We start from the raw sequence: 11,430 nt of genomic DNA, 5'->3' as shown, positions 1-11,430 counted from the left end.
CCTAGCCCAGTCACTACACAACTTTGGCAATTTCCAGTCGGTCTGACGAGTATCCCAAATCTTGTGAGTTTTTGAGCATCCCGAGCCCCTAAAAATGTGAAAAACAACAGGTTCCTCGCATTTTCCCCAAATAATGGTGATAGTAGATGATAGTTAACTCTGTAAAGAACAGGTAACGTCTGCACATAAAACACTTGGACTTAAACTTTTAATGTGGTATTTATTTCCCCATTTTGGTCTGATCCTGTATTTTTAATCCATGTTGTTGTCTTTGTTGTCATGTGCTCTATGTCAACTTCTTGCTGCTGCAGCAAAATGGGGACAAATAAAGGTCTTGAACTTACAGTTGTGTCCTCCTTGCACTGAGTCTAACTTCTTTCTGGTCCCAGGGCCCTGCTGAGCCACGGCATGGAGCGAGCCAACTTACCAAACCCCCTTCAGCCACAAGGAGGCGCTGACAGCATCCCCCCAGGGTTCTCCCTGACCCTGGTGGGCTTCAGCAAAGGCTGCGTGGTCCTGAACCAGATGGCGTACGAGCTGGCGGGGGCTCGCGCAGACCTGCACATGTCCCCCTTCGTCAGTCGCATCTCGGACATTTACTGGCTGGATGGGGGGCACCCGGGGGGGAGCGAGACCTGGGTGACCAACAAAGGGGTGTTAAAGGAACTCGCTTCCTGGGGGGTGTCGATCCACGCCCACGTGACCCCCTACGAGGTGCGGGACCCGATGCGGGCCTGGGTGGGCCGTGAGCACGGGCACTTCATCAAGACCCTGGAGGAGTTCGGGGCCCGTCCGAGAAAGAAGCTGCACTTCGAGGACGAGCCCCCATCCATCAAAAACCACTTCAGGGTCATTCAGGAGTTCTGAGTCATTCGCTGGTCTTACGTCATGTTTTTAACGGTTTAAGGGCTCAGAGTCTAGAGCACGTACCAGATGCTGGGGGGTTGCACGTCCTGCTGCTAAATGCACTTGTCCTGAGTTTGATTACCCAGAAGCCTTTGCCCTGCCCCCCTGCTGCAGGTAGGTCCTTCATTCCCCAGGCTTAATGTAAACCTTTTACATTTGATTCTGGCTCAAGCTCCGAGCTGCTTCCGACTTAGAAACATGGATTATGTGTGTTGTTTACTCGGCTTTGGGCTTATGAGGAGAATTTTCCTAATTCCAGTTGCGTTTGATTAAGTTAAACACGGTGAATTGTTTTAATTTCTGCATTATTTATAAATGAACTTAAAGGTAAAATCTTGAACATCGCAGGTGTGTTTTTGGGATCTCACTTTCACTCGTTTCATTGGCTGTAGACGTCGCTCTTTTCTTTCTTTCGTTTGGTCAAAGTAACCGTGTACTTGTGATTTTACCCAGTTTGTAATTTATTTTTAACCCTGGTGTCGTCATCGGGTCAAATTGACCCGTTTCAAAGTGTTCCTTATCAGAAATATGGATTTCTTTCAACCGAATTGCCCAAAAATAACATGGATGATTCCACACAACATTACTTTCATTGAATGTTTTGGGTGTTTTATTTAATCTTATAGCATTTCAATTATTTTGTTTACTGGTTTCCAAACAGTATCCGGACTAAACTTTGACATCTACCCATCTGGGATCCACTCAACATCCTCTGATCTTAACGAGTAGTCAAAAATAATTCATAAAACTTATGTATAATTTGATATAAATTAGGTTTGTTGACCATGAATTCCAAGAATAAGTGTAAAAGCTGTTATTAAACCAGCTCAGGTTTTTTTTAAAAAGCGCCAAAAGCTGGAAAAAGTGAAAAATAAATCAGAAAAAGTGAAAAATAAATCAGAAAAAGTGAAAAATAAATCAGAAAAAGCGACATGAATCTGAAAAAGTGAGAAAAACATCGGAAAAGCCCCCAAAAAAATGGAAAGATAAGTTCATGGTTAACAGAAGACCACACGAGGGTTAAAGGAGATCTTTGAGATCATGACTTTAATTCATGTTTGGTTGAAGCAGATTATTAAATTGTGTGTTATTGTGCGCTTGTGTTGAGCTGCTTTAAGACGTCTGAATGTCTCATGTTGAATTATTGATTGTTTTTGGCTAATTTACTTGGTTACCAACCTGAAAAACTCTGAGCCCAACACCATCTCACCTCAGGGCTCATTTAGCAGCTTCTCCAGAGCTTTCAGTCTCATCACGGGCTCTTCTTCAGCAAATAGGAGTTGATTATCTTGAGTTCCTCCTGCTGATGAAGATCCTGATGATCCTGAGGAGAGATCTCGTCAAGGGAACTCAACATAACGTCGCTTTGACTACGGAAGAGGATCAGGGCCACTGGGGAAACATGTATGAGTTCTGACTTTAATCTCAGAATTCTGGCTTTAATCTCAGAATTAAAAAAAGTCAGAATTCTGAGATTAAAGTAGAATTCTGACTTTAATCTCAGAATTCTGACTTTAATCTCAGATTTAAAAAAAGTCAGAATTCTGAGATTAAAGTAGAATTCTGACTTTAATCTCAGAATTCTGACTTTAATCAGAATTAAAAAAAGTCAGGATTCTGACTTTGATCTCAGAATTAAAAAAAGTCAGAATTCTGACTTTAATCTCAGAATTCTGACTTTAATCTCAGAATTAAAAAAAAGTCAGAATTCTGACTTTAATCTCAGAATTCTGACTTTAATCTCAGAATTAAAAAAAGTCAGAATTCTGAGATTAAAGTAGAATTCTGACTTTAATCTCAGAATTCTGACTTTAATCAGAATTAAAAAAAGTCAGGATTCTGACTTTAATCTCAGAATTCTGACTTTATTCTCAGAAAAAAAAGTCAGAACTCATAATTTTTCACCAGTGGCCCTGATCCTCTTCCGTACTTTGACATTTAAACCCCTTTCATATCATCTTAAAACATGAACTGAGCTTGGTGACTCAGCAGTAGTCCCTTTGGTTGGCTCTTTTGCTCACGGTTTACAGTTTAGACTCTATATTAAATTTCCTTATAGCTAAACAATTCTAACTAGACAAACTGTAATAATGTTATGAGACATTTAAACTCGTGGTTATTTTCCCTTGTTGTGGAAATGCGTTAAATTCTGAACCTTTGTGTTTATTGCAATATGTGGAAAACACGTGTATCAGCATGTGTTAGTTTCTATATGATGTATTCCCGTCTTTATGATCTCTATGTAAGAATCTTTGCACTATTGCTGATGGCTGCAACTCATTTTGCTGAATGTGACTTTAAATCATTCCACTAAGTTAACTTCCTGTATGCTGTACTGATTAAAGATGACTTTAGAAAACTAGTGTCACTAGTATAACAGCTCTCTTGAATCAGCAGTGTGGACAGAGGAGGACATTGAAAAAGACGCTGTCCTACACTGGGTTGACTCCAGGCAACAAATGAGACATAAAACACTCCATCGGATATGTTCTACAACCTTTAATGAGCTTTTCCAGTTGGCTTTGTGACGCCTACATATCGCCGGCAGTTGATCAGAATACAAATCAGGATTAGGGCTTTTTTTTTTTTTTTTTTTTAGTCATTTCAGATGCATCAGAATGCTCAGACATTTAAAAACAATTTAAAATGCTAAATAAACAAACACGTGTGGGGGACATTTATTTGCTTGTAGCTGGTTTGACATCAGCCTTCAGTCTCCTTCAGTCTGACTGCTCACACACACAACTAACAGGAGTGTTGGGTGTCATCAGGGTGCTGCACCTTGAGAGACAATGAACACACACACGAACACACACACACACACACACACACAGGCTGAGTCAAGTCATGTTCAAGTGGCGGACACAAAAACAGGATCCCCTTTGTCCGACCCAGTCCAGCAGGCCGTCCTCCTGCAGACTGAGACCCTGACATCACCACCCTGCCAAACCAGTCCGACCGACCCAGTCCAGCAGGCCGTCCTCCTGCAGACTGAGACCCTGACATCACCGCCCTGCCAAACCAGTCCGTCCGACCCAGTCCAGCAGGCCGTCCTCCTGCAGACTGAGACCCTGACATCACCGCCCTGCCAAACCAGTCCGACCGACCCAGTCCAGCAGGCCGTCCTCCTGCAGACTGAGACCCTGACATCACCGCCCTGCCAAACCAGTCCGTCCGACCCAGTCCAGCAGGCCGTCCTCCTGCAGACTGAGACCCTGACATCACCACCCTGCCAAACCAGTCCGACCGACCCAGTCCAGCAGGCCGTCCTCCTGCAGACTGAGACCCTGACATCACCGCCCTGCCAAACCAGTCCGTCCGACCCAGTCCAGCAGGCCATCATCCTGCAGACTGAGACCCTGACATCACTGCCCTGCCAAACCAGTCCGATCCGCTCTCAGGATCACGCTACACCCCGAGTCTCAACATCCCTTATTCCCAGATGTTGCTGCATCAGGAAAGCTCTCCTAGTTTCTGTGCACCTGAGCCAGGTCAAATCCTCTCAAGACCCCGACCCCTGTTTTTAGAGGTACTAGAAGAAGCAGACTGACTGAGAGACTGACTCTTGAGATTCAAGCTTATTTCCGTATACAGCAGCAGAACAGAGCCTGGGACTTCTCTGGGTTCACTTTCCCCACATCTTTCAACAAGTAGAATCTGCTAACTCGGTGAGATTAGATCCCTGGTTGAGATGAGAACCTGTTCCAGTTTTAGGAGTATGACAGCATGGCCGTGGCTGGAGACGCCCTCTCCTACACAAAGGCCGTTGTACCAGCTGGTGACAACAACAAACAACAACACAATGTGGTCTTATGCGGTTTGGCACCATGGAACAAAAAGCAAATGTTGCACTGGAGACTAAGAGCTATCACAGCTGCCAGCTTGGCACTTCAGGAGGTTTTTCTTTAACCCTCGTGTCGTCCTCGGGTCAAATTGAGTGTTTTATATCAGAAATATGGATTTTTTTTCAACCAAATTGCCCAAATATAACATGGATGATTCCACACGACGTCACTTTCATTGAATTATTTGGATGTTTTATTTAATCTTTTAGCATTTGAATTATGTTTTTAATGGTTTCCAAACAGTATCCGGACCAAAATTTAACGTCTACCCATCTGAGATCCACTCAACATCCTCTGATCTTAACTATTAGTCAAAATAAGTCATCATTTCTGCCTTTTTAACTAAAAACGTGTGTATAATTTGATATAAATGAGGTTTGTTGACCATGAATTCCAAGAATAAGTGTAAAACCTGTTATTAAACCAGCTCAGGTTTTAAAAAAAAAAGCTCCAAAAGCTGGAAAAAGTGAGAAATAAATCAGAAAAAATGACAAAAACATTGGAAAAGCATATTCAATTTGAAACTGGATTAACGGGAAGACAACACAAGGGTTAACTCATTCAAACGCACAAAAGACGGCAAAACCCTGTGAATCAATAGCACCTCATATTTCATATTTCACATTATACAGTGGTTTGCTTCTCGGGACAAACATCCGTCTCTCTTTCAAAACCACAGCATCATCATCATCATCATCATCTCTACTTTCCCATCACCCAAAAAGCCTTTTGGTTTCTACATATCTTAACACTCAACTTTAAAGGACTAGTCCGACACTTGGAAATGCACAGATTTCCTAAAACATCTGAATTATTCCTTTAAACGCTTCTTTCGAGATAGGTTTCCAACTCCACATGTGCAGAATTCAATCCTCGTCCTCCTGCCTGACGCCACCCGACTCCTCTTCTTCTTTACTTCCCTCCTCCATCAACTAACTCTCCTTTACTTTCTTCTTCTTCTCCCCAATCCACTGCAGTCAAACCTTCACGACACGAGAACCACGACAGCTGGTTTTAAATTATTAACCCACCATAATCAACACTTCCTTAGAATAAGACACATGAGCACATTATTTACATAAAAATATAAGTACAAGTCCAGCACATAAATAATAATAATAATAATAAGAATAGGCCTTTAAGAAGAAAATTAAGAATACAAAACAAAGGGAGCAGAGTGAGCAGAATGCCCTGAGATGAAAACAGGAATTAATATATATATATTTTACTTCGGGCACCATGGGCCAACAGGACTGGAGAAGCTTTTAATGAAAGGACGCTGAATGACACACACACACACACACACACACACACACACACAACACACACACACACACACACACACACACACACACACACACACACACACACAAAGCTCCTGTTTTGCTGGTGAAGTAAGTGCTAAAGTGGTGTTTCTCTTTTTCTGGCCAACAGAAGAGGAACTCGCGGCGTGGTGAGGAAATCATTTGAGTAAGTGTGGGTGCGGCATGTGAACGACCGCATGAGTCACCGTTTGTACAGTTTTAAGTTTCTATTTTACTACAGAAGGACACACAACAAGGCCATGAACACCGAGATCTGCTGCTCATGTTGGGAATTGGAAAATCCATAATAAATGTGGGAGATGTGGAATTCATTTAGAAGGGGAATATGCTAAAGGTTGGAATTACTAAAATGAGTTTTTATACATAAAACCCTGAGCTAAGTATAAACCCTTGTGCTACTGGAGACATGGAGAAGAAGCCATATAAGGAATGTGTGAGGCGTGTGTGTAGCTCAGCCTTTCTGCCTGGATGTGGAGTACAGCAACGCTGCAGGTAGTAGGGGATGGAGCCAAGGCGGAGGCAGCAGCATGTTGCATTCATTTTCATTTAAATCGTGTACCTCGACTCCGAGAAAATAATGGGAGTCATAACGTTTCCCATGATGCAGCTGTCCAGCTGTCCCTCATTCGCTTTGACTTGCAAATAAGGACATTTATCACACTTCCTCAAAGCAGAGGTGCTTATCTCGATTCTCACACTCGCGTATTTCCGCTGAAGCATAAGAACACTTAACTTCCGAGGTTAAGGCGGAGCGCTGCGCTACTTCAAGGTTTTTAGAAAATAGATTTAAAATGCACAAAAGAAGCATTGCATAGATTTCCCTAGAAATACTGCACACTAGTCATCATCAGGACACAGAGACCTGAACAACAATGAAAGGTATTGAATACTTCAGGTTAAACACACTGCATTCATTAAGAAATACTGTACAATTTACACACTTTTAACAGCGCTAGACCAGAGGAGGATCTCAACGTTTTAGCTGGTTATCTTTGGCCTGAGTGGTCGATCCTGGAATTTAGAAAATGGATGAAATAGAAACACAGCCTAAGGGACTGTTCGGTGTTTATGGAATGGACCACGGGAGGAAAATAGGGGAGGGTCATGTGTTTTTAGTCTTTGTTGAGAGGAGGGTCACCTCCCCCCTCAACAAAGACCCACCCCCCTTTCACCCCTTTTTAATCTAAAAAAGAAACTACATGGCCTAGTTCCTCCGTCCGTTTTTCTCCCTTTTCATTCCAAATCACATAGTTGACAACCTGCAGGTGGAGGCGGTGGGGACGGGCGGGGGCATGAACCCCACAGGCCGCCGTGGACTCGTCAGTCCTGCAAGCGGTTTCACAAAAGTGGCTGCACGTGTCCGACAACGCACAGAACATTAAGCCACTTACTAACCAGTTAATTAGCCTGAGGTAAGGGTCTAAAAACCAGATAAAAACCCTAAATCTGAGGGAAAGGTGACATCATCTGTCCATGCAGCGAGACCATCTCACCTGACACGCTGGCTGGATTTAAGGTTATAGTGTAAACACTTAAAATGAGAAATTCAGTCTTAAAACAAGATAAATTATCTAACATTTCTAATTCTAAGTTGTTTTTTTTACCTTGGTAAGAACCAATTAATTTGCAGTGTAGCCATCGGGCAACAGAAGGGACGCGGTGGCTGGTGTGTGCGCCTGTGTGTGTGTGTGTGTGTGTGTGTGTCGGCCCCCCCCCCCCCTGCAAAGCTCGTCACAAGGACAGCAGAGCAACACCGCTGCACCTCACCTAAACACACCCCCCCCCCCATTGGAATAAGAATGGTTCCGGTCCTGACTACTGAATCCTGATCCTGATTATGGTTTACCAGTTTGAATATAAAGACGGACGGGCGAGCAGTAGATTATTTTGAAAGCAGAAGTCATATATGTATTATTGTAAATAACAACAACAACAACAACAACAAGTGGCTAGCTGTTCATCTTTGCCAAACACAAACCAGAACAGAAGGCGTCAACACATCGTTGGGGGGGGTCATGCCTTTTCTCCCCTAATCATTTTGGAGGGTCGTAGAAAAATGGATTGCTGGTGGAAACCGCTCCGTGGCCCCTTAAATAACAAATGAACAGTCCCCTAAGTACTTTTATGTGGCGACAGCTGGTTTCCTGGAGGCTTAAAAGAATTTAAAAGCTGACAGGAGGAAGTGGGCGTCCCCGCCTCAGACTTCCCTTCCTCCCGTGTTACGTTCTCAGAAGTCCCCGTCTCCAGCTGCGGGCCTTTCCTCGTCGAAGCGGAACCTTTTTGCGTGAGAGTGGGGCGACTCCAGGAAGTTCTCCTTGTCCTCGGGGTCTTCGGGGGGGGCGGCCCACTTGGTGCCGCAGCTCCTCTCGCGGACGGCGCGGGTGGTGGTGGTGGTGGTGCAGTCGGGGCTGAGGCAGAGCTGCCACAGCCAGGGGTGGCTCATGCACTCGGCGGCGCTGGGCCGGTCCCTGTGGGCCGAGCACAGCGTCAGATCTCCAACAAACATCATCGTTAGCGGTTAATTTGGGCTGTTTTTGGCTGATATTGCAATTGGGATATGATTCAGGATATTGGAGGGAATCATTTTAGTATCAATCATAGTATCAATTCATAACAAGAGTTATCTGGAGACCCTTTACAGATAGACCAGGTCTAGACCACACTCCAGAATTTACAAGGACCCAACAGGTCTAGTAGTTTCCTCCAGAGCAGCAACAGGGCCACAGTGGAGAGGAAAAACTTCCTTTTAGGCAGAAACCTGGGACAGACCCAGGCCCAGACCCAGGCCCAGACCCAGGCCCAGACCCAGGCCCAGACCCAGGCCCAGGCCCGGGCCCGGGCCCAGACGGTCTCTGAGGACCGGTTGGGATTACAATGAAGAGTGGCAATAACAGTCACAAAACACCAATAGGCTCCATGCTGGAGGATTTGGCGTCACCTTTGCCCTTTGAAGTAATAATAATAGTGATAACATGAAGTAATAATTTAATCTCCACAGCTCTATAAAAGGAGGAAATATCTCTCCATTCCCGTTCTCGTTACAAACCTTGTCTACAAACTGGTATCGGTATTCTCATTTTCATTGAAAATAAAACATAAATGAGGATGATTATAGTGGGATTTTTGCGAGGATTGTTGGGCCGCCTCGTGGAAAGTTCATCATTCATAAATCACGGGAGCGGGTTTCATTCATTCATTCATTCATTCCTTTATTTAACCAGGATAAAAAAAAAAACTCCTTGAGATTAAAACCTCTCTTTAACCAGAGTGTCTCGGTTTCAAATAGACACAGAGACACTTCCAGGTAAATACAATATATAAACACACTTTTACTCATATTCAAACAACAATGTCATCATAAAAACCCTGGGTCCTAGACTCGGGGCTGGATGGCGTGTTGGGGGTGATGGGGTTTCTACTTACTCGGGGGTTTTGACCAGCAGCTTGCGGATGAAGTCCACGGCCAGCTCAGACACCCTGGAGAAGGCCTCCCTGCTGTAGTCCACGTTGACCTGGGACACGTTCAGGTACGTCTCCTGCTTGTCGTCCCCGACAAACGGAGACTCGCCCGTCACCAGCATGTAGGCTATAACACCCACACTCCTGGGGACCAGCAACACACACAGAGAACACAGTCACAACATGCACACACACACTCTCACTCACACTCACACTGTGATAACTAAATCTGATTTCCATCATTTTGGCCACCACAGAAGTCAGAACAAAGGTGACCATTAACATGATTACCCAGCCTGTAAACAGCTATTAGCTTTAGCTGAGCTACTTTGTGGTTTGTGGCTTCACAATGGATCCCCTTCATTTTCATTTACAAAGGATTTAGTGTAGACTTCAGATGATACAAATGACGACACATGTTCTGCCACTGCCGGTGCGGACTCACCATAGGTCAGTGGCTGTTGTGATTGGCTCATAATTCAGGATCTCAGGAGCTGAATAAAGACATGAAGAGAAGAAAAAAAAAAAAAAAAAAGTTGCCATTTGATATTGCAAGAATGCCTTCATGTGGTTTCCTGCTGTATCCTTTCACACCGCAGGGTGTTGGATTTCACCACTGCTGACATGTTGCGCTTCTGTTTGATATTGTTGTGTTTAGTCATCTACTGTAATGTACAGTGAGGAAAATAAGTATTTGAACACGCTGCTACTTTGCAAGTTCTCCCACTTAGAAATCATGGAGGGTCTGAAATTGTCCTCGTAGGTGCATGTCCACTGTGAGAGACATAACCTAAAAAGAGTCCAGAAATAACAATGTATGATTTTTTTTAACTGTTTATTTGTATGGTACAGCTGCAAATAAATAGTTAAAAAATCATACATTGTGATTTCTGGATTTTTCTTTTTTTTAGATGATGTCTCTCACAGTGGACATGCACCTACGAGGACAATTTCAGACCCTCCCTGATTTTTAAGTGGGACAACTTGCAAAGTAGCAGCGTGTCTTTAAAGACATTACACAGAGCGCTTTGACTCTGGAGGTGGTTTTCCAGACTGAATGCGGGTTTTCTGGTGATGCCGTCTCCCGTTGGGTGTTTTGGGAGTAATCGAAGCGTGTTTTATGGACGTCAACTTACCCACATATTCAGGTGTGCCAAGAATCTCTCTGAGCTCTCCGACCGCACCCAGTCTGCGTGCCAGGCCAAAGTCTACGATCTTTATGTCTCCCGGAGGACACAGGCTGGTCAGGAGAATATTCTGCGGCTGAGAAAGAAGGAAAGTGGAATAAGCATCACGTAGAGAGCAGAAGTGCTGGACAGAACGTGAAGTACTTCACACTCATTACACAACAAAAGTCAGGTTCTCTTTGAACACTTAGTCAATAACAACCGCCCTCCGAGGACGAGGTGTTTACCTTTCTGAAAGACCTCCTGACCACATGACACTGTTTAAACATTGCTGTAGTTAAACTGTTGCATCATTCTCTACAGGAGAAGTTCCTGTGCATACAGTACAGCACGAGCTCCTGTTGTTAACACCGAACAACCGGCATCCACTGTATGTTCAGATAACTGGCCGATTGAAAAGATCTCTTTACATTGGCATCATGATTAATGTCTCAAACACTGGGATGCATCTGAAACCGGGAATGCCGGGTACCAAAGCCCTCATTTCACCCCCTGTTGTTAATGTTGCAGGGGTGTAAAAATAATTTTTTCACTGTGCTGTTGAGCTTTCCCACTTTGCTCTGGCCAAAGGTTTCTGTTACCAACTATAATCCTACTCCTGGGTGTCAAGAAAACAGGAAACAGCCAAGCACGTAAGTGGGCAGTTTGTGGTGAAGCGAGTGATCAGGTCAAAATAGGCTCCAGCTACAGTAGTGCATGTGACTGTGA

The 11,430-nt window shown here is 44.1% G+C and overlaps 2 protein-coding genes across 2 annotated transcripts in view; one reads left to right on the top strand and one right to left on the bottom strand.

Moving 5' to 3' along the window:
• Positions 1–1,594, top strand: part of c11h2orf69 (chromosome 11 C2orf69 homolog) — a 5,309-nt gene extending 3,715 nt beyond the window's left edge. Inside the window, exon 3 of the mRNA XM_032529685.1 lies at positions 390–1,594. Within this exon, the coding sequence (XP_032385576.1) occupies positions 390–867 (478 nt within the window). The 3' untranslated portion in view covers positions 868–1,594. The remainder of the gene's footprint in view (positions 1–389) is intronic.
• Positions 1,595–3,390: 1,796 nt separating this feature from the next.
• The window catches only part of stk17b (serine/threonine kinase 17b (apoptosis-inducing)), a 30,364-nt gene continuing 22,324 nt past the window's right edge, over positions 3,391–11,430 (bottom strand). The window contains exons 5-8 of the mRNA XM_032530358.1: positions 10,672–10,798; positions 9,981–10,029; positions 9,500–9,679; positions 3,391–8,544 (exon numbers count right to left, since the gene is read on the bottom strand). Of these exons, the coding sequence (XP_032386249.1) occupies positions 8,304–8,544; positions 9,500–9,679; positions 9,981–10,029; positions 10,672–10,798 (597 nt within the window). The 3' untranslated portion in view covers positions 3,391–8,303. The remainder of the gene's footprint in view (positions 8,545–9,499; positions 9,680–9,980; positions 10,030–10,671; positions 10,799–11,430) is intronic.

Source organism: Etheostoma spectabile, chromosome 11 (genome assembly GCF_008692095.1).
Source record: "Etheostoma spectabile isolate EspeVRDwgs_2016 chromosome 11, UIUC_Espe_1.0, whole genome shotgun sequence".
Lineage (NCBI taxonomy): Eukaryota > Metazoa > Chordata > Actinopteri > Perciformes > Percidae > Etheostoma > Etheostoma spectabile.
Note: the sequence above shows the minus strand (reverse complement) of the source record. Positions and strands in the feature narration are given on the sequence as shown.